Below are 19596 nucleotides of genomic sequence, written 5' to 3' on the forward strand. Positions count from 1 at the left end.
TCTATAGAGAGGGGGAAAAGTTTATGACCAAACAAGAGATAGAAAATATTATAAATTGCAAAATTGATAATTTTGATGACATTAAATTAAAAAATTTTTGCACAAATTAAAGCAATTCAATCAAGAGTAGGAGGAATACAGAAAACTGGGAAACAATTTTTGAAGCTACTGATTCTGATAAAGGACTCATTTCTAAAATATATAGAGAACTAAATACAATTTGATAAATGGACAAAGGACATGAATAGGCAATTCTCAGATAAAGAAATTAAAGCTATCTATAGTCGTATGAAAAAATGCTCTAAATCATTATTGATTAGAGAAATTCAAATTCAAACAACTCTGAGCTACCACCTCCCTCCTATCATATTGGCTAAAATGATAAAAAAAATGAAAATGATCAATATTGGAGAGGTTGTGGGAAAAACTGGAATTACACCTTGTTGGTGGAATTGTGAACTGATCCAACCATTCTGGAGAGCAATTTGAAATTATATTCAAAGGGCAATAAAATTGTGCTTAATCTTTGATACAACAATATCAGTACTAGGATTATATCCTAAGAGAGCATAAAAAAGGGGGAAGGACCCACACGTACAAAAATTTTTATAGCAGCTCTTTTTGAAATGGCAAAGAACTGGAAAGTAAGGCCATGCCCATCAATTGGAGCAGTTGAACAAGTTATGATATATGAATGTTATGGAGTATTATTGTTCTGTGAGAAATCATGACTTTAGAAAAGCTTAGAAAGATTTGCATCAACTGATGCTGAGTGAAGTGAGCAGAACCAGGAGAGCATTGTATACATTAATAACAACATTGTGTGATGATCAACTGTGATGGACTTAGCTACTCTCAGCAGTTCAGTGATCAAAGACAACCCTGAGTGACCTATCATGGAAAATGTCACCCACATTCAGAGAAAAAACTATGGAATCTGATTACTTTTAAAAATTTCTTTTATGTTGATTCTTTCTCTTTCATGTTTTTTTTTACCCCCTTAGTTCTAATTCTTCTCTCCCATCACAACTAATACTGTACATGAACAACCTATAGCAGATTGTTCACTGCCATGGGAAGGGGAAGAAAAGGAAGATGGTAAAAACTGGGAACTCAAGTTTGCAAAAAAGGTGAATACTGAAAGCTATTTTTTGCAAGTAATTAGAAAAAATAAAAGCTTTGTTGAAAAAAATTCTCCTGGGGTGGTAGATACAGGGATACAACATGTTCAGATATAAATAAATCCAGAATATATTGTGGGAAGGCAGCCATTATTGTTGAGTCAATCTGGAGGAATCCAGTTTAAAAACCTTGTTTATAATGTTGAATACATGGCAGCTGCTTAAGATGGTGGTGGACATGCTTACTTATTCCATATCTTCATGATATTAAGGTGACCTAATTGGATAGAGTACCAGCTCTGGAGTCAGGAGGTTTGTGAGTTCAAATCAGACTTCAGACACTTGATATGTACTAGCTGTGTGACCTTGGGTAAGTCACTTAACCCTGACTGCTTCTCATCTAAGGCCATAGCCCATTGTCCTAATTCGTATCTGGTCATTGGATCCAGATGGATTTGGAGGAGAAAGTGAGAATGGTGGCTTAGCAGAGCATCCCCTCACTCAAATCCAATTCATGTACTTGTCATGCTATCACTTCCCTCATGTCATAATCTTCTTTGAGAATGAAGGACAAACATTATTATCTGGTCACTGAACTCAGATGGCTCCAGAGGAGAAAATGAAGTTGGTAACTTTGCACAGAACCCCTCACTCAAATCCAGTTCACATGCACAAATCATTTCCCTAATGTCATGGTCTTTTTTTGAGAATAAAGGACAAAACATAGATTATATGGACCAATCAAGAACGGAGGCCACATTAATCTCTCTCTTCATTTGAAAATGGGACCAATCAAGACTGTCTTTCAGTTATATGGAAATTGTTTACTCCTGTCTATAAAAATAGAACAGAGATTAAATCTGGTCAGTTCATCAAAACGTACTGCCTTGATGTATTAATAAATTCCTTTGTTTGATTTCCTAAGTTTGGGTCAATTGATTTGGGTGAGGACCTAACCTAGGTTTCTTTAATCAATATAGGAAATAACATAACTGAGATTTGGTTGATTGGTGTCAGAGTTTTAGGTTCTCAAAATTTGGAGAATCAAGAAAGGTTTCTAGAAGTCTAAGACTCCACAGTGTCTTGACTTCCTTTCTTTATTCACTTTTCACAAATCGTTGAGGACATATAAATATGCAAAACAATTTATTGACAGTTCTGGAAATTCAAATTAGCAAACTTTAGGATATAGATAGGTTGTTATAACCCACAAAGACATCAGAATCATAGGCTATTTATTAGTGGAGTCTGAATGAGTAATGACACTGTTTTCATACAATGGAAAAAAAAACAATTGGGCTAGGAGTCAGGGAAGCTAGATTCTTCATCCTTTCTATCAGGAATTATCTTTGATATAGGTAGTGACCCTGGGGCAAATTATTTTCCTCTTTGATACTAAATTACAATATATAAACTGCATTGGTGGAATCTCTACTCTTAAGAGTTCTTTTTGGATGAAATATTAATTCCAGGTTTAAAAAAATCATACATATAAAAGAGGTAAATTTCATGGTCTATTCCCATAGATAAAAGGATAGAAACATAATTAGAGAATAAGACAAAATATGAGAGGCAATGTAGTATAGTGGAAAGAGTGTTGGATAAGAATTAATCAAAAGACCTGGTATTGAGAGAATTTTTTTTATTATTCTTTTTTGCATTTTCAGCTTTTTAGAAAAGACAATAGTTCTATAAAAATCTGAGCTATAAAGATGATGTGTTCAATGTTGGTAATTTTAATACAAACAATTCAGAGATGATAGAATTATTCTGTTATATGGTAAAAGAAATAGAAGGCACTGAAAGAATCACAATTAGATTACCTTTGCCAGGCTCTGGTTATATAACCTTAGGCGAGTTCCTAGGCTACAGCTTTCTCAGCTGTAAAGTGAAGGCTAAATAATTTCTAGAGTCTCTTGCAGCTCCAAAATTCAATGATTCTACTACAGAATTGGCAATAATTTAGACAAAGACTCAAGTTTGTCCTAGGCAAGTGTAGACAAGCTTGCTTGGAGGATGTTTAAAATACTTTAGTTAATTAAACCTTTTCTCAAACTCAAAAGGCAGCACCTATTTAGCCATAATTGATGCTAATTATAATTCATTCTTATTTATTCCTTAAAGCAAGTTCCTACACCAACTTTCTAATAAGCAATAAAGCTAGTTTTGAATAATGTATTACCTTAAGTAATAAAATTGCACTTCTAAAATACAAAATCAACTAATAGATTTCTCGTTAATTCAGATTTATCTTAACCAAAATTAGTAAGATTTTTCAGTACTTTTAACATGGAGGACAGTAAACCACAAAATAAGCATTCCACAACAGCTTGTTGGGAATTATTTGTTTGTCTGCCTACTATTAAACATTTCAGAGATTAAAGGCATTTAGAAAGTAAACAAACAAAGCCACTAACAATGCTCTTCTCTTCTTTCTCTCACAAATGATCGTCAACAAAAGATAAAAGAAAAAAAATTGAACAAATCAAGACTGAAATGTGGTGGCTAATTAAAAGGATTCTTTGCACTCTGACTTTGGCCACTGAAACCAGAACTGATGACTTTAAATCATTCTATTTTATAGAGTATTTCTAGAGCTATAAGTGATGTTAAGGAATCACCATTCAAGAACATTTTTCTCCTTTTAGAGAGACGAGGAAACTGAGGTCCAAAGACACATTTAAAGGCACGGTGGGGTAACAGGGTCCAGATATCATGATTACTCAAGCAGTATTCTCTTGCATAGCAGATTTCTTTTTAAACTTTTAATAAATTGTTTGTGTCAGTTTGCTGAACAGAACGTAAAATCCGGGGGAATTTTCTCTTCTCCTTTCTCCTCCTTCTCTTCCAAAATCATACCCTGCCACCTAGGTCCTAGGGACGTAGGTTTCCAGAAACGTATGGATTGGGGATTTTAGTCCACCTCCTGGCTCTTCACTATGTAGGATCTGAACTTTCGGATTGGAGGGTGGACGGGCTGGTTGAGTGTCCTCCTTACCAGGGGAGTCGTGGGGTGGGAAAGGTTAGCCTAGGTACTGGGGAGAAGGGTCAAAGTCTTTTTTTTATTAATTAATTAATTTTTTTTTCACATTACTACAACAGTGGAAAAACACTGAAGCAACTTCTCTAAAGGATTTCTTCTGAACCCTCCTCCCCCACCTACTTCCCCTTCCCTGAAACCATGCTCGTAATGAAAAGTATTTAGGGATGCCGGGGATGAAGGCTAGGTGAGGGATGCCGGGTGAGCTGTCCGTCAGCCACAGGCTGGTTCTGGGTCAGGAAATCTGCCTTTTCAGGCTTAGACTCCGGGCTCTCCGGTCTCTGGGAGTCCCGGGCTTCAGGGGCTCGCCGCTGTGCCCCCGCTCTGGGAGTGGGGAGGACCCCCGCCGGGCCTGGGTCTTCCTCCAAGTCCCTCCCGAGTTCTCAGTTCCCCGCCCCGCGCCCCACCCAGGACGGGCAGCAGGGGAGCCCAGCTGTTAGCGCCCCCTCCTCGTCCTCCCCCTCCCCCTCAGGCAGGGGGTCCCGGGAGCCGCCCGGAGCCGGCGCTGGCAGACTGGGCCCCCGGGCGCCGCGGCCCCGGGCTGCTCCCCGGACCCGCCCGCTGCGCGGGGCACCGCGCCCAGGGCCCCCGGGGCCGCCTCTCCCGCCCTTCCTCATCTCCTTGGCGGGGGGCACGAAGGTCCGGGCTCGGAGGGGCCCGCCGGCCCCCCGGGGCGAGCTCGGAGCCCCAGAGGCGCGCGGGCCGCGCCGGGGACCCCCCGTGCTTGTGACCCGAGCGGCTCATGGGGGGCAGAGCTTCCCCCAGGCCAAAGCCCTCCGTCAGCCCCCGCGCTGGTGGCCCCCGACTTCGGGTGGGCGCAACAGGGGGTTGTCGGCTGGGTGTCCCGGGCCCCGGCGCTCCGCGCCTCTCTGCCCTCCCCCGCGTCGCGGGCTCTCCGCGCCCCCGAGGCCGCTCCGCCTTCCCACTCGGAAACGCTCCCTCTTCCGTGGGAATCGGGCCCATGGGCGGGGGGCTCCCGGGGCGCCGGCCTGCGGAGCAGGGGGACGGGGCGCGATGGGCAGGCTGCTCCAAAGGGGCGGGATCGGGGAGGAGCGCGGGAGGCCGCGAATGCGCGCGCGCGCGCGTGTGTCCTGTGCATGTGCATGTGTGTGCATGTGTGTGCATGTGTGTGCGTGTGTGCTGGAGGGCAGGGACCCGGGAGGAGGCGTGGAGCTCTCCGGGCGCATGCTCACACGCGGCTCGTGACGTTCGCCGCCAGAACTGCTCGGGAAGGATCAAAGAGCCCGAGCTCTTGGAGGGGGAGGCGAGCCGAGCCGAGCCGAGCCGAGAGGTCGGGCGGGCTGGGCAGCGCCAGGCGGCCGGGCGGCGAGCGGGGGAGCCGAGTGCCCGCAGCCGTGCCCGCGGGGCGAGGGGGCGGCTCGCTCGGCCGCCCTGCTCGGGAAGACCCAGCTGCCCTCGCTCGGCCGGGCTGCCCCGCGCCGCGCCGTCCCGGGGCTCGGGCCGGGGCCGGGGGAGGAGGGCATGAGCCGGGAGGGGCCGCCCCCCGGCCGGCAGCCCGAGCCGCGGCGGCCGTGATCGCCGGGAGCCCAGGCGGCCGGAGCCCGAGGCCGGCGCCGCGGCAGCCGGGGGCCCGGGCCGGGCGCGGGCGCTCGCCTCCTCATGCACAGCGGGTCCATGGCCGCGCCCCCACGGACCCGGCGGAGCTGAGGCGCGGGGAAGCCCCCCGGCAGGGACCATGGCCGGGACCGTGGACTGCAGCTTCATCCGGACGCTCATCAACCGATACGTGAGTGCTGGGCCGGCGGGGAGCCCGGGGCGGGGCGGCGGGGGCGCGCGAACTTGGGCTGCGCGGGGGGGCGCGGGGGCGCCGGGGTCCGCATCCCCGGGAGGGAGCGGGCCGAGCCCCCAGGCTCTCCGCCCTGCCCCGGGCCCGGCCCCCAGGGGCCCGCTGCTCACGTGACGGCCAGCTTCTTTGCCCCGCGCCTCACCCCGGGACTCGGGCTGAAGGAGGGTGTTGGGGAGGGGGCGCCCCTGGGCCCGCAGCCTCCCTCAGGGACTCGGCGGGACCCCGGGATGGGGAAATCCCCGCCCCCTCCCCCGCCTGCTGGGCCCCGGCCGAGGCTCCTCTGCCCCCCATTTCTTCTTGGCCCGGGCTCCTTCCTCACTGCACACTCTGGTCCCTTTTCCGGAGACTTCCCTTTGCTCTCCGTAAACAGCTGCATCACCTCGGCTCCCCCTCGCTTTCCTCCCTGCAACTGGTAGTTCTAATGGTTTAAAAAAAAAAAAGGACCCCCCAGACCTCTTTTCCAGAAGGGGATGAGAAGGGAAATCAGAATGTGGCCGAGAACTCTCCTTGCAGGTGCGTCCCCATCTGCAGAATGCATGCTTTCCCCTCCAGCCCCCGGAATGAACCTAATTACATTGGGATTAAGGGAATTTCAGGTCCTGGAACACCTAGCAGAAGGGAGTTTCAGGTCCTGGAACACCTAGGAGAAGGCAGCTTCAGGTCCTGGAACACCTAGGAGAAGGGAGCTTCAGGTCCTGGAACACCTAGGAGAAGGGAGCTTCAGGTCCTGGAACACCTAGGAGAAGGCAGCTTCAGGTCCTGCTACATAAAAGGCTTTGTTTTCTGCCAGGAAAACTAAGGATTTGGGGGGGGGGGACGTTAAATTAAAACCCAACTGTAAGGATTTCAAAGAAACTAAGCAACAACTGCTTCTTTTCTGACTCAGAAGAGTCGGTTTCTGTCTGAAAGGGAACCCTTCAGATTAGAGGCCTCAGGGGGGTTCTCAGGTTCCTTTGGAATGCCACCAGCAGGAGAAGACTAGCAGTCTATTTTATATAGTGTACAAGCGGATGAGATGAGGAAAGGATGCTTTTAGCTCACTTTTTAAAAACGTTGGCTCGGCTTTACTTGGAATCCGTAGGAAGATGCAAAATTTTTTGGTGTTTGTAGTAACTAATTTGAGCTACAGTATGTAGCTCAGCATAAGAAAAATGAACCAATAAACCCTGAGGACAATCCTACTTTGTACTGTACCTCTTCCATCATGTGTCTAAGTCTCATGATATAAATTGAAATCAGAGATTTAGGAGAAAAAAATAGGGAGAAAAGGGATTATCAGTTTTCTGGAACTGAAGATGTGCCTTTTTTAAAAGGTACAGATAGATATTGATTGATCCCCTTTAATTCTGGGAAAGTAGAAATCAGGGCCTGCCCACAAATTTGTTTATCTTATGAATTTCAAGTAGAGTTACTTGTGTTTTTACTGAGTTCTATTTAAAAAAAATATGATGGGAATGTCAGTAAGCTAAAGCATCACTGGACAATACGACTCAGAAGGGGGCTTTGAGATCATCTAGTTACAGCCTCACATTTGGCAAGTGAGGAAAATGAAGCCCAGAGGTAGGGAAATGACTCTTTCAGAGTTCAGGCAGGAAGTTACTGGCAGTTATAGTTTCCTGCTTTAAAAATAAGTTCCAGTTGCTCAAAAATAAGGGATAAAAATCATTTTGAAAGATGACTCTTGTTACTCAAAGACGGTGGTATTCTCACTGTATTCTTCCCTGGTCATGCAACATTTAGAAGGGCCTATTCACACTGAGCATTGACAAACCAAAATGTTCCCAGAAAATGGTACACACAAGAGTAAAGAAACTAGTTGCAATATCTTCTTCTTCATCTTCTATTTTTTTTTTTTCAGGGCAGTGGGGTTAAGTGGCTTGCCCAAGGCCACACAGCTAGGTAATTATTAAGTGTCTGAGCCTAGATTTGAACTCAGGTACTTCTGACTCCAGGGCCAGTGCTCTATCCACTGAGCCACCTAGCCACCCCCTAAATATCTTCTTTACTAGAGGAGAAACTGAGCAAGGCTCTCCTATACCAGGTAGTCACTCATAACAAATCCACAAGAATAGTAATAGTGACAATGATAGGAATGATAATTACACATTAATAGTTTTAAGGCTAGCAAAACCTTATCTAATATATTATTTGAATCAGTCATGTGAGTTAAGTATTACAGATATCACCTTCTCAGATGTAGAAATTGAAACACAGAAGTTGTGACTTTTCCTTGGTCACACAACTAATATTTAAGAAAAATAGGAGCTTTCTAAAGCCAAGTCCTGCAGGATAATGTTACACTTTACAAGGAAGAGAGGAGACTGATGGGGAAGGTTTATGTATGGGAACATGGGAGTAGTCTTTGAATATTTAGAGTTGGAAGGCACCCTAAAGGTCAGAGTCCCAGACTATCATTTCTCAGATGAGGAAATAAGGCCTAGAGAGATTTGATGACTTGCTATGTGAAATAGATTTTAAAGTCATCATGTATAAGACCATCATCATCCAGTTTTCTTTTTGGTGTAATCCTTGATATTTCTTCTCACTTGTTTTACATATGAATTTAATTGTGCATAATTTTTTCTAGTTTTTTGATGGATAAGTCTTTAAATACAAAAATTAATTGTGTTGTCAAATGAAAGAGATGAGAGGTAGAACTAGTGAGTGGGAGTTACAGAGAGAAAGATTTCTTACACAACCCAGGGAAAAACTTTCTAAAAATTACAAATGCCCTCCAATGAAACAAATCTTATTTGTTTATAGGGTGAAGGTAGAATAATGAGGTCCCCATCACTGGAAGTATTTTTTTTAGATTTTTTTTTTCAAGGCAATGGGGTTAAGTGGCTTGGCCAAGGCCACATGGCTAGGTAATTATTAAGTGTCTGAGGCCGGATTTGAACCCAGGTATTCCTGACTCCAAGGCTGGTGCTCTATCCACTGTGCCACGTAGCCGCTCCCACTGGAAGTATTTGATTAGAGAGACTGGACCAGCATTAGAAAGAAGTTATAGACAGATGTTGTTTCATGGGTAAAGATTAGACTAGATGGCCTATGTGGTCTCTTCCAAATCTAAGATTCTATATGCCATTGATTAGTGGAAGATGGAAGGGTGGTAGGAGTTGTGTTTGCCTCAAATATTCAAATGTTCTCCATTTGAAGTTTATCCTATACAACTCTTTTCTAGATCTTGTACATTTTTATGGAGGTCTATCTGCTGTAGTGGCAGCCTTGATCAAAAGTTTTTCCTCTCGAAAAGAAGATTTTGGAACTCTGGATCTATGTATCTCTCATGACTGTTATCTCCTTTTGGATCACATTTCCCTGAAGAAATTTTTTACTCCAGTTCTTCTGAGTTCCTTTTGTATTATATGTTCCAGGTTTCTCAACTTCACCATGTTCCTCTCTGTTTGCCTTCAATGGGATTCTCATTTTTAATTCTTCAGACTCGGAGGTGTTCCAAGTCTGGAAGTCATTTAGCAACAGATTGTTTTTTTTTTTTTTAGTAGCAGTACATGTGCTTTGTGACACTTGTTGCCATGCACACATTGGAGACATAATACTCTCTCATCATATACATTAATTAAATGCATAATAAGTAATTGGATATCCTAATGCAACTAGCAGATTGAGAGGATCAGAAATCAGTGCTGCTAATTTTGTCTTGGGCAAGTCAATTAACTTCTCTAAAATGAAGGTATTGGACCAGAGATTCTTCAAGGAGTTTTCTAACACTACCATTAAATTATCAAATTGAGGTTTGGATTGTGTGAAATAATTCATTCCTGCTTACTAACCAGATCCAAAGTAGATGAATTTTTCCCTCCTCTTGGCTATTGTGCATAGTTACATAGTCCCCCCCCCCCATGCTACTTAATCAGTCTTTTTTCTTAACTTATTTCCTCATTTTTTTAAAAATGAAGAAACACATTATGTTCTTACACTTGAATTATCTTTCTCTGCTTCATTCTCATCAGGATTATAGTTGTTTTTTTAAATGCTGTCAACATTAAACTGTGACTTTTTATGTGGTTTTCATTTGTTTCAAAGAAATTGTTTTCCATGTAGAAGTAATTTTTATGCAACTAAGTTTTTTGACTAAATCAGGTATAGGAAATAAATTAGATCCAAAGAACATTCTTTGAACCTTATGTTTTTCCCATGACTTCCATTTTTGTTTTAGTATAAATAAAAACATTTTAAATCATTTATTTATTACTTTTACTTTGTTAAGCTAATGTGACTTGTTTCAAAATTGTCAGGTAATTATTCTCCTATAGTTATTTTATTTCTGAACAGCTTAAGTTGAATTATTTGCTTACATTGACTTCATTCTTCTCTCTAGGGCAGGAGTTCCTAATCTGGGGAGTGTGACTTTTAAAAAATATTTTGATAATTATTTGATAATTAAATTCATTTAAAGGTTTTCTGAAAGAAAGGAGTTCATAGGCTTAATCAGACTGTTGGAGGGAGGGAATTATTGGAGGGAATTATTATGCAAAAAAAATGAAAAAGTCCTGCTCTAAAAAAAAAACAACATAGATTTAAAAACCCTTCATACTAGAGGGTCTGGAAGGTTGTACCAAAAGTGTTCCCATTGATACAAGGTATCCCAGAAGGTTAGGACTAATCAAGATGACTTCTGAGACACTTTTTATAAGGCTAAATGCTGACCGCCAGATTGACTCCAAGGTGACAGATTTTTTTTGACCAAGAATCCCAGGGCAGGATGTGTCTGTCTTTTAGACTTCATTCCTTTGTCATGAGAAGCCCACCTCCTTTGCCAGGTCTTTCAGGTTTCACTGATGCTATCTTTTATGTTGCTCCTTACAGTCAAAATGATCTTTGGTACTGTGTTGCAACTTGCTAATAATGTAACAACCTTGATTTGGGTTTACTTTTGGAGTTTCTGGTTTTTGAAAAATCAAATGAATATAACTTTGGTTTTCTACTATGTCAGTCATAGCAACAAAGAATACAAAATAATTACTAATCTTTACTGTGGCAGGTAGATAGTCAGCTGTCAGTGATGGTAGTGGCAGAGAGGTGGGAGTCCTATTCTCCACAAGGGCTTTAAGGGCAGACTGGAGGAAGGACTGGTTGTTTTGGGATAGGAGGAGATGTCACCAGTTGTTCATCAGGGAGATGATAGAGATGGTAGAGATGGTAGAGATGGTAGAGATGGTGGTGGGCAGCATATGCTGCCCTCTTCTGTTGCTTCCCCAATCAGATTGACTTTCCTGCCCTTTTGGTGGCATCAGGGATGTCAATACCCCTACTTTTCATGATTTGCTTCCATCGACAATGACTGCAGGAGACAGGGTTGGAAGCAGGGCCAGAGGATTTAGAGTTAAATGAGTGTAGTCAGAAAAAAGATAAATCCAGACAAGAAAACTGCAATAGCTATGTTGGGTGGTGGGTTTGAAGTAGGAATGCCTCTTTCTAAGCAAAGATAAGGACCTACCCCCCATCTCCCCCCACCCCCTGCTTTGTAGGCACAGACGTGAATCAGAAGAGAAAGACTGAAAATTTTACCATCCCCTGCCCTCCCAAGTATTTGCATTTCTCTGAAAAACACTGCAAGATAGTTAAATAGTCTCATGATTTGATAAGTAAGTTTGTAGACTACTTACTGCTTCTTAGGGCAGAATTAGCTTGTTTACAATTGAGTTGTAGTAGACATCACTAGAAAGCATGTGATAGGAAAGCCTCCTTGGAGAGTGAAGGGAGGAAAGTGGTTGAGGAATCTCTGTTGTAATGACCCTGCCATTAGCCCTGGCAATGAGTATACTTTGAAGGTCTGAGTACTGTGTCTCAAGCCTAGCCCCCTGAGATCTTCCAATAAATCCAGGTTAATTACCAGGAGCCAAAGGGAAGAAATGGAAGATGGCAGAGCCACAATGCATCCCTCTCTCTGTCTTGATCTTCACTAGATTCAAAGGGGCTATCTGTATGGGAGATGGGAGAATTGAGTTCAAGCACCCCCTTCATAACAGGGGATGAAGGATGAAGGATAAGATTCTCCTTTTTCATAATGAACTCGATGGGGGCCAAGATGATAGAAAGTCAGATTTGGGGTCCGTTATTCACAACTATTTATACAACTTGTCTCATGATTGAGTAGACTTTAGACACTGCCTTGCCTTGTGTTCCCATATATACTTTAAGTCTATTCATGCAATATTCCACAAGTAGAATTATGGAATTCTGCTTGTTAGATACTCATGTACTTCAATGATTGGCATATCTATGATTTCTTTGATTGATGTATATTATGTGCTGACCAAGGAGAAGTTTCTTGAGAATTGTTATGGCCCCCAAATTTGCTAACCTGGTATTAAAGCCTCTTCAGACTTAACTAGACTGGTTCTTGGGTAACAGATATCCAATTCCTCCCTGGGCTCCACTCACTATTTTTCCAGTTGGGTGGGATCTGAAAAGGCTTACATTTCCCCAATCGAGACTTTGAGAATTCAGGGTTCATGCTATTCTGAGATAGCTCTTTGGAAGTGGAACTTAATGAAGGAAATTGGCAGAAATAACTAACAATAATAATAATAATAATAATAATAATAATAATAATAATAATAATAATAATAATAACTAGCATTTATACGGTACCTTAAACTTGACACAGTGCTTTAGACGCTAACTCATTTGATGGTTACAACAACTCTTATTGTCCCCATTTTACAGATGAAGAACTGAATCTGAAAGAGGTTGAAAGTGTCTGAGGTAGGATTTGAATTTGGACTTAAATCTCTAAGGCTTAGACTTTATCTCTAGCTGCAGAGTTATGAAGGGGGGAAACTTCAGCCACTAATGATTTTGTCATAAGTAGATAGATATTTAGTAGATCTCTTTTGTCCAGAGTATTAGTAACAATTGTGCAGAATGGAAACTTGATTTTTTTGTTGTTTTTGAATTTTATAATTTTCCCCCAATTTCGCTTCCCTCCCTCCATCCCCCCACAGAAGGCAGTTTGATGGTCTTTACCTTGTTTCCATGCTATACAGAGATCAAAATTTAAGGAAAAAAATAAAGTATAAGCAAAATTACATAATAAGATAACCTTTTTAAAAAAATTAAAGGTAATATTCTTTGATCTTTGTTTAAACTCCATAATTTCCTCTTTGAATACAGGTGGTATTCTCCATCACAGATACCCCAAAATTGTCCCTGATTGTTGCACTGAGCAAGTCCATCAAGATTGATCATCAGCCCCATTGTTTGGAAACTTGATTACTGATGTTAGTAAAGCCAGTAATTGTATATTACTGAGTTTTTTTCATTATACAGCATATTTTAAAAATCTTTTTTTTTTACTCCCTTATTATTTCCTTTGCTTTCTAGCTTTTCTAACTTTCACTGATCAGAACCTGGGAAAGCTGAAGGTTTTTCTTGCTGACAGTATGAATATTTGTTTTAGCAATGTGTGTTGTTTGATAAATTGTTCTGCTGTAAAGGAAATCTATAAACATCTCTGGTCCCTGGAGAATTTCCAGCCCTGTTACATTAGAGTGCTTTTAAACCTTTTGAAAAGCTCAACAATTTAAATTCATCATTGTCTACTTTTGTTTTTGACTTTTTAATTAAAAATTTTCTATTAGATTATAATCTTGGAATGGCATTTCTGTTTCATAAATTAGATATGTAGCCTTCCTCTGATTCCATTTTTGCAGTCTATACTGTAGGGTCATGTTAAAGGTTAGATACTTTAAAATAGTACTTAGAATTATCAGGGCCCATGGAAGAGAATCTGAGACTGAAATAGGAATATTGACCTATGACACAAAGTCTTAGGTTTGTATAGGGCAACATTTAGGAAGCATTCGTTAAAGCATTGATGCTGGCAGTTTATCAGGAAGTGAAATAGGCATTTTCCTATTTCTGAGGACATATGTATTTATATGTAACATTTAAAAATAATGTGTGTTGAAAAAATGTGTTGTATTATTTAACCTTTAAAGGATATATGTAACATTGAACTTATTCATGTGTTTGGATCTGCTTTATGTCTGTTAGGATTTAATGCTCTTAGGAGGTTTTTAAGTTATGCCTGGTGGTGGATTTCATAACCTAGAAAAAAGATAGATTGTTTGGTATATTTTAAAGTTCTTTAGTCCTACAGTTAATCACATCTCTGGAGATAATGAACAATGTGCTTAGTTCACAACTACGTAAACCTTAAAGTTCAAGCCTTGCCAAAAAATGGATGACTACCAGATGATATGGAAGTCCATAGAAGAAATGGGTTATATTCCAAAAGCTTTTTTGGAAATAAAGAGCACATTTTCCCATGCAAACTACATTATAAATAGTGACCAAGTTCCTAGGCTAGTGCTTCAAAATTCTCTCAGACCATTTAAATGTTATTGAAATACTATACATTTTTAGTTAAAAAAAAGAAAAAGAAAGGAATATTGCACTATTAAGATAGCACACATTTAAACAACTGAAAATCAAAAATAGAATAAAAGTTTTTTTAAATTTAGATTGAATGATGGAGAGTGAGCAAACGTGGAATTAGAGGAGTAGAAGATAGAAATAAATGTAAATTTGATTATGTTAATGACTCTAGAGATTGAGCCAGTAACTTTTACATCTAATTTCTAATGATTTTCCCTTTACTAGATATATACATTATATCTATATGATCATACTGACTGTATGATCTGTGAGTATTCATTTACATTATCCTGTTCTATATCTATCTACATATATATATATATATATATATATACACACACACACATATACACATACACACATATGTCTTGATCTTGATATAGTATCTGCTTCTTAGGGTAAGAAGATATTTTTGAGATTATCTAGTCCAATCCCTTCCATTTAGAGATGTGGAAAGTGAGACTCAGAAAAGTTAAGCAACTTGCTTGCAAAGTCATGCATCAATTAATAATGGTCTCCTGACTCCAAATTCAGAACTTTTCCACTAAAATACATTGCTTCTTAGCAGCATTAAATTCTGAATAGTTTCTGTATTGTTTTACCTAATTTGAATTCTTTGAAAATTGGTGATCAAACCATGATATATATATATATTTTTTTCTAGTTTAAGGTTTTTGATAAACAGAACTCAGAGCTCCTGTTGTCCAGCCTTTTTAGTATATAGATGAGGAAATTGGAGCTTGAAGTAATTGTCACCTCCTAAGTATATATTATCTGTAAGTTGCAAATAGAGATTTGAACTACTGCCTTTTGGCTCTAAGGCCAAAACTTCACATTTTCTAGTAGGCCACATTTACTTCCCCCAGTGAAGTTTTACTGAAGATGATTTAAGTTTATTTTTTAACACAGAAATCATTTGCTCTTTCTTTCCCTGTAACCTGCAGCAATATTCTGAATGGGGCATGGTGTCATAGAAGGTATCTTAGATTTGGAGTGAGATAATTTGGATTTAAATATTGTCTCTGATCTACCACTGTGATTTTAGGCAAATAAATTAATTCTTTGATTCTAGTTTCTTCATCTAACTTGGGCCAGACCTTTAGGTTCTTTCCACAGGTCTAAATCCTATGATATATCGGATCAGAAATGAAATGAATTGAATATTGATCACAATTTAGAGAATTCTCATTTAGCTTTTCAGGGTCTGGAGTTTTTATCCATTCATTAGCATCTTACCTGTTTTGTGTTGACATGACAGAGCTCTGGTTCTTCTTAATCCACAAGTGGCCTGCATCATTTGATCTCTCAAATCTAAGAAAAGCTTTAAGTGATAACAATAAATATTTTTCATTTATTTCAGGAATAGTCCATCCCTACAAACATCCTTGTATATTTAGGATTGGCTTGGCTTTCAAATGGAATTTTGAGAGGAAATATTTTTTTAAAAAAGGTAAATTTTTCAAAATAGAGAATTGTGAACTTGAAATTGGTTCCTGGAAAAATTTTAGAAGAGCAAGATGATATTATTTATGAATTGTCTCAGAAGGCTTACCCCGCAGAAAGATTCAGTATTTAAACTTTTCAAAATGATTTCATTAATTTCTTTTCCTTTGTACTAATTTAAAAAAATTTCTGTGGTTGAATTCAACTCTGTTTGGAATCTTCTATTTGGAAAACTGAGAATCATTTCTTTTTATGGTTCAAAAATGAGAAACACAATGGCTTACCCAACCAACCCTTGGTAATTCTTAATACCTCAGACAACTTTGTAAGTCTGTTAAATTGCTGCGAAGTATCAATCTACTTTGGTAAAGGGAGTTGCTCACCAGTAGCTTCTCACACTAAAGAAATTACAGATTCAGTCCCTCAACCTCTTCCCTTTCTTCTCTTTTTCTGTATTTTTCACATACAACAATGAAAAAGGATGGTTTATAATCACTTAATAAAACCACCAAGATCACTGAAACTTTGATGCATTAAGAACAAGGCATAGCGGGCTAATCTAATTTTTATTTTGAAAGAGTAGCTAACTTGGTAGATTAGCAAAATAATAGAGATAGAATATTGGATTTTAGGAAGATATTTGATGCTGTCTTGTATCATATTTTGTAGAAAGGATTCAGTAAGCTTCATTCTAAACTGATTATTTACCTGACTCCAAAGAGAAAGTCATTAATGAATTGATGTCAGATTAGAGGGAATTGTGTGGCAGAACATCACAAGGCTCTGTCCTTTCCTTGTTTCTTGATCACTTGTTTTTTTTTTAGTTTATCTAGATTAATTGATGTGCTTCTCAAATTTATGGATGTATAATTCTGAATATTGAATGATGATATTGACCTCGAAAAAGATCTTGATGAGGGAGGATAGCATAAAAAAGTTTTTATAAATGACATTCAACAAAATACAGAATATTTAGATTTTTAAAATTTATTATACAATTAATGATGGTGTTAGACATGATAAAAATAGCTTGGATTAAAGGCTGTATATGATTAACAGTATTTTAAAACTCTCAAAAAAGTGTTCATGTAATCTAGGGTAAAATAGTTTGAATATAGAGTCCAGAATGTGAGAGAGAGAGACAGTATGATTTAGTTAGTTTAAAAGACTGACCCTGAGTCAAGTAGATCTTAGTTCAGTCCATAACTCTGGTACAAAGCAATTCTGTCATCATTATTAAGTCCCTTAATATATTGGTGTTCCTGGGCAGAGATCTAGTTGTAACTGCATTGCTGAAATCACAGATTAAGGTTAAAAAAGTATATAGAAGTATTATGTCCTATTTAAACTGTGTCTGAATATTATGATCATTTTTGTGTGTTGGATTTTAGGAAAGACATTCACAATCTAAGCCTATGTTCATATAGTGACTAGAATGGGGAAAGAATTGGAAACCATGCTATGGTGTTTGGAGGTACTGGGATTGTTTAGCCTAAAGAAGAGATGAGGATACTTTATCACTGTTCTCTTGGGCTGTAGTAGGAAAAAGGCATGTTCTTTATGACCTTTTTAAACCAGTAGGGGGAAATATAGCAAAGTCATATTTTTGGCTTAATGTTAAAGTTTTTCTTTATAGTTAAAATTGTTCCTAAGTGGAATGGATGTCCTAATAATATAATGTATATACGTACAACTGTGCCTTGTACCTAGAAGTCTTTAAGTCAAAGTTGGATGACCTCTGGTCAAGGAGCTTGTAGAGGGAATTCATGCTTTGAATGTGGGTTGGCTAGGTAGTTATGAGAATCTTTGACATCCTAGATTCAGGGTGACCAGATTAATATAGTTATAATTGACCAGGTTTGAGATAAAAACAGCCTAGGCTGGAATGGTGGCAATGGAAAGGTAAGGATGAATGGGACAGACACTGTGGAAGAAGAATTACTAGGATATGGAATTTGAATTGGACCTAGTGACAAGAAATCAAAAGATCCATAAGGGATATATACTTCATGTAGGGTGTGGGCTGCATGACTTCAGTCAATCAATCAGTAAACATTGAATACCTTCCATGTGCCAGACTGTAGATACAAAGAAAGATAAGTCTCTGCTATCAAGCAACTCACAGTCAATAATGTCCTTTAAAGTTTTTCAGATTCACTGAAGCAAGTTTTCCTAAAAGTGCAAGAATAATAGGATGATAGAGAGTCAATAAGGAAGGGTTTAAAGAGAGAATCTATGTGATTGTATGGATCAAAAGATTTTCATTTGGGTGGGAGAAGTGTAAATTCAGGGAGATAAATTTACATTCAGATAAAAAAATATAGTAAGTGTCTGTGTAAAGATGCTAGTATATGTTCACAGTAGGTGGCATAAATTATGAATTTCTTGTCATTTGGTGGATTGTGAAAGGCTTTAAAAGCTACATGAAGGATTTGTATTCTATTTTAGAGACAAACAAAGACCAGTAGAATTGGTTGAATTAGGGGAGTGATAACATCTGTGCTTAAGGAATATTATTTTGGTTTTCCTGGTGGGTATGGAGGGAGTGGGGAGAGACTGATTAGGAGGCTGTTGCATTAATCTTAGCAAGAGGTGATCAGGGGCTGATAAGGTGAGTAGAAAGAAGGTATTGAATGCAAGAGATTTTTTATTAAAGGTAGAAATGACAAAATTTAGCAAATTTAGGGTGAGGGAAAGAAAAAGTCTAGAATAATGCTAGCATTATGATCCTGGGAGACTGGAAGGATGGTAGTGTTTGGTTGTTGTCCTTTGTTCTCCAAGAGGACCAAAATGGATCACTATCTTTTAGTCAAGTTACAGTGTGTCTGACTGACTTATCAGACCAATATGAACTTGGCAATTCCTTACTAACTAGTTGGGAATGAATAGTTCATAGGAACACTTAGAGTGGAAATGTCTCTAAATTTGCACATTTACTCTTACTCTTAAAAGCTAGTGCTATTCTGCTTTGCTCATAGAGCACAGTACCTTCTTAGGGCAGGCATAACCTGCTGGACAGTCCTGAAACCAAGGTCTGCCATGTTTCACAATTCATTTCAAACGACCTTGAGAGTGTCTTTGTATGGCTTCTTCTGATCTCCATGTGAGCATAAAATAGTCTTTTAGGCAAACACATGTTTGGCAATACATACAGCTTGGCCAGTCCTTTGGAGTTGGGTTCTGCAGTAGAGTTTGAATTATTTATTATTATTATTTTTGATTTTTACAAGGCAGTGGGGTTAAGTGACTTACCAAAGTTCACACAGCTAGGTAATTATTAAGTGTCTGAGACTGGATTTGAGCTCAGGGAGTCTTCCTGTTCTATCCACTGTGCCACCTAGCTGCCCCCTTGAATTCTTGACAGTTCAGTTTTAAAAAAGGACTTCCAGCTCTGGGATCCTTACTTTGACAGGTGATCTTCAGGATCTTCTAAGACAATTCAAGTGGAAGTTATTCAGCTGGCTTGGCACTGAAATACTGTCCAGGTTTCATAGGCATACAACAGTGTGGTCAGCTTAATGCTCTGTAGATCTTTACCTTGGTAGGCAGCCAATACCTCTCTCTCACACTTTTCTTCAGAACTTGCAAACACTGAGCTAGATCTCCAGCAATGTGTATGACATTCTCATCATCTATGTGTACATCTCTGGAAAGCATACTTCCAAGGTAAGTGAACTTATCCATGGCATTCAAAATTTCTCCATTTGCTATAACCAATGGTTCCACGTATGGATGGTATGGTGCTGGCTGGTGGAGAATTTTATTTTCTTGGTATCATT

General features: G+C 39.9%; 1 protein-coding gene across 5 annotated transcripts in view; it reads left to right on the top strand.

Moving 5' to 3' along the window:
* The first annotated feature begins 5797 nt into the window (after positions 1 to 5797).
* Positions 5798 to 19596, top strand: part of ATP11A (ATPase phospholipid transporting 11A) — a 238865-nt gene continuing 225066 nt past the window's right edge. For all 5 annotated transcript variants that reach the window (XR_012469549.1, XR_012469550.1, XM_074192057.1 and 2 more), the window contains exon 1: positions 5798 to 5908. Coding sequence is in view for 3 of the 5 variants with exons in the window: in XM_074192057.1 (XP_074048158.1) it covers positions 5858 to 5908 (51 nt within the window). In the remaining 2 variants the exon portion in view is untranslated. The remainder of the gene's footprint in view (positions 5909 to 19596) is intronic.

Source organism: Macrotis lagotis, chromosome 6, assembly GCF_037893015.1.
Source record: "Macrotis lagotis isolate mMagLag1 chromosome 6, bilby.v1.9.chrom.fasta, whole genome shotgun sequence".
NCBI classification, from domain to species: Eukaryota; Metazoa; Chordata; class Mammalia; order Peramelemorphia; family Peramelidae; genus Macrotis; species Macrotis lagotis.